The 2,552-nt window shown below is 52.2% G+C and overlaps 1 protein-coding gene across 1 annotated transcript; it reads right to left on the bottom strand.

The window, feature by feature from the left end:
• Positions 1–1,300: 1,300 nt before the first annotated feature.
• On the bottom strand, positions 1,301–2,547 carry LOC108448419. The gene is made up of 4 exons (XM_017741190.1): positions 2,380–2,547; positions 2,183–2,297; positions 2,002–2,063; positions 1,301–1,909 (listed from the first exon to the last, which is right to left on the bottom strand). Exons 1-4 carry the CDS (start codon positions 2,545–2,547, stop codon positions 1,316–1,318), a joined length of 939 nt encoding a protein of 312 aa, XP_017596679.1. The 3' UTR covers positions 1,301–1,315.
• Between the last annotated feature and the right edge of the window lie 5 nt (positions 2,548–2,552).

The raw sequence follows: 2,552 nt of genomic DNA, 5'->3' as shown, positions 1-2,552 counted from the left end.
AGGCCGCGGCCCCCGCCCCCTGCCACCACAGGCCACGCCCCCCTCGTGAGGGGACGGCCCTTTCCCGCCCTCGCGTCGGCCACGCCCAGTGACGTCATCACGCAATCTACCTCTCTAACCACGCCCACCTCTCGTTGGCCACGCCCCCGCCTCCCGCCGCTGGTTGGTCCCGGTTTTCTCCTTTTTCCACCCAAAAAGCGGCAAAAATCGGGAATTTTTTGTGTCCACAGCCCCGTTTTGGGTGAGTTTGAGGCTCAGCGGTTAAATCCCAACAAAGCAGAGCTTTGGTCCCAGTTTGGGGATAAAAACAGAGGGAAAAATGAAGGAATGAAAGGGAAAAATGAAGGAATTGCAGCTTAAAAATTCCCAGTGGGAGCAATTCCAGGTTTGGAGGAAATGCTGGGCTCCACGTTCGGTTGTTTGGCCTTTTTTTAAGGAGGAAAACCTGGATAATTCCCACGGGAATAATCCAAAAATTGGCCAATTTCTTTGGGATTCGTCAGGACGGGGGAAGGGGGAGGAATTCCACAAGTCCTGGAATAAAATCCCGGAGAAATTCCCCCTTTCCCAGCTCCTCTGCGAGGGATAAAATTCCTGATATCGCTCAATTTCTCCTGCAGATCCTGGAATCTCGGGTTTGCCTGGAAAAGAAACCCGCGGAATCCAGGAAAATCCCGTTTTTCCCGAGGGAATTCCAGGATTTGGCCACCTCGAGCTGCTCTTTTTTCCAAGGTTTTTTCCCAGGTTTTATTCCCAGGAGTTTCTTGCCCCCAGAATTCCCTCTGGATCCAAAAATAAACCCCCTCCAAAGGCAGCAAATCCCAGATTTTTCCCCCCTGGGAAGCGATTTTCCTGTGCTTTTCCCATATCCTGGGAATGCTGAGCTTGGGATCCCGCTGTGGAGAATCAAAAAATTCCCGTTTTCCTCCATTTTTTTGGGCTGGAATGATTTTAAAAAAGAAAATCCCATTCCCTCCCTCAGAGGAAAAAAAAAAAGGGATCTGGATTTCAAAAATCCCAAGGAATTCCCAAAGCAGAGCCTGGAGCTCCCCCAGAGCAGAAATTCCCAGGAAAAGCCAGGAAATTCCATTTTTTCCTTGTTTCCAGGGAATTCCAGGCTGGGATGGGGTTGGATCAGGGGCCAGAGGGGAGGGAAAATCCCCTTTTCCCAAGGAATTCCGCAGCCAGGGGGGAAAACTCGCCCGGTTCCGCTCCAGGGATCCCTTGGAATTCCCAGAACTCGCCGGGAAGTTTTCCAGGATCAGCCGGAGAATGGGGAAAAACGGGGGGGAAAGAGGGAAAATTGGGCTTTTGCTCAGCATTCCCAAACCCTGGGGGATTCCAGGGAAAATCCTGCCCTCGGAATTCCCAAATCCTGGAATTCCTGTGCTTTCCCAGGGAAAATCCTGCTCTCGGAATTCCCAAATCCTGGAATTCCTGAGCCTTTTCCAGGGAAAATCCTTGGGGGTTTCCTTCCTGAGCTTTTCCAGGGAAAATCCTGCCCTCGGAATTCCCGAATCCTGGAATTCCTGAGCTTTCCCAGGGAAAATCCTGCCCTCGGAATTCCCAAAGCCCCTGGGGGGATTCCTGAGCCTTTTCCAAGGAAAAACAGCTCCGGGTTCAAACCAGTCTTTAATTGGAATTCTGCTCCGAGTGTATCCCACAGAAACCCCGGACCTTGGGTTTTCCAGGGAAATTCTGATGCTGGAGCCCCCTGGGAGTCCAGGACGCTCCCAAATCCCTCAAAACCACCTCGTTCTTGATCCACCAGGAGTTTTCCAGGGAAATTCCGATGCTGGAGACCCCCAGGAGCTCGGGACGCTCCCAAATCCCACAAAATCACCTCGTCCTTGAGTTTTCCACGGAAATTTCCAGCCTGGAGCCCCCCAGGAGCTCGGGATGCTCCCAAATTCCACAAAATTCCTTTGTCCTTGATCCACCAGGAGTTTTCCAGGGAAATTTGGATTCTTGAGCCCCTCCAGGAGTCCAGGACGCTCCCAAATCCCTCAAAACCACCTCATCCTTGAGTTTTCCATGGAAATTCCGATGCTGGAGATCCCCAGGAAAATTTCCAGCCTGGAGCCCCCCAGGAGCTCGGGATGCTCCCAAATTCCACAAAATTCCTTTGTCCTTGATCCACCAGGAGTTTTCCAGGGAAATTTGGATTCTTGAGCCCCTCCAGGAGTCCAGGACGCTCCCAAATCCCTCAAAACCACCTCATCCTTGAGTTTTCCATGGAAATTCCGATGCTGGAGATCCCCAGGAATCCAGGACGCTCCCAAATCCCTCAAAACCACCTCATCCTTGACTTTTCCATGGAAATTCCAATGCTGGAGCCCCCCAGGAGCTCCGACCACTCCCAAATCCCCCCAAAACCACCTCATCCTTGAGTTTTCCATGGAAATTTCCAGCCTGGAGCCCCCCAGGAGTCCAGGACGCTCCCAAATCCCTCAAAACCACCTCATCCTTGAGCTTTCCATGGAAATTTCCAGCCTGGAGCCCACCCAGGAATCCAGGACGCTCCCAAATCCCCCAAAACCACCTCATCCTCG

Source organism: Corvus brachyrhynchos, unplaced genomic scaffold (assembly GCF_000691975.1).
Source record: "Corvus brachyrhynchos isolate BGI_N302 unplaced genomic scaffold, ASM69197v1 scaffold118, whole genome shotgun sequence".
Classification (NCBI taxonomy): domain Eukaryota; kingdom Metazoa; phylum Chordata; class Aves; order Passeriformes; family Corvidae; genus Corvus; species Corvus brachyrhynchos.
Note: the sequence above shows the minus strand (reverse complement) of the source record. Positions and strands in the feature narration are given on the sequence as shown.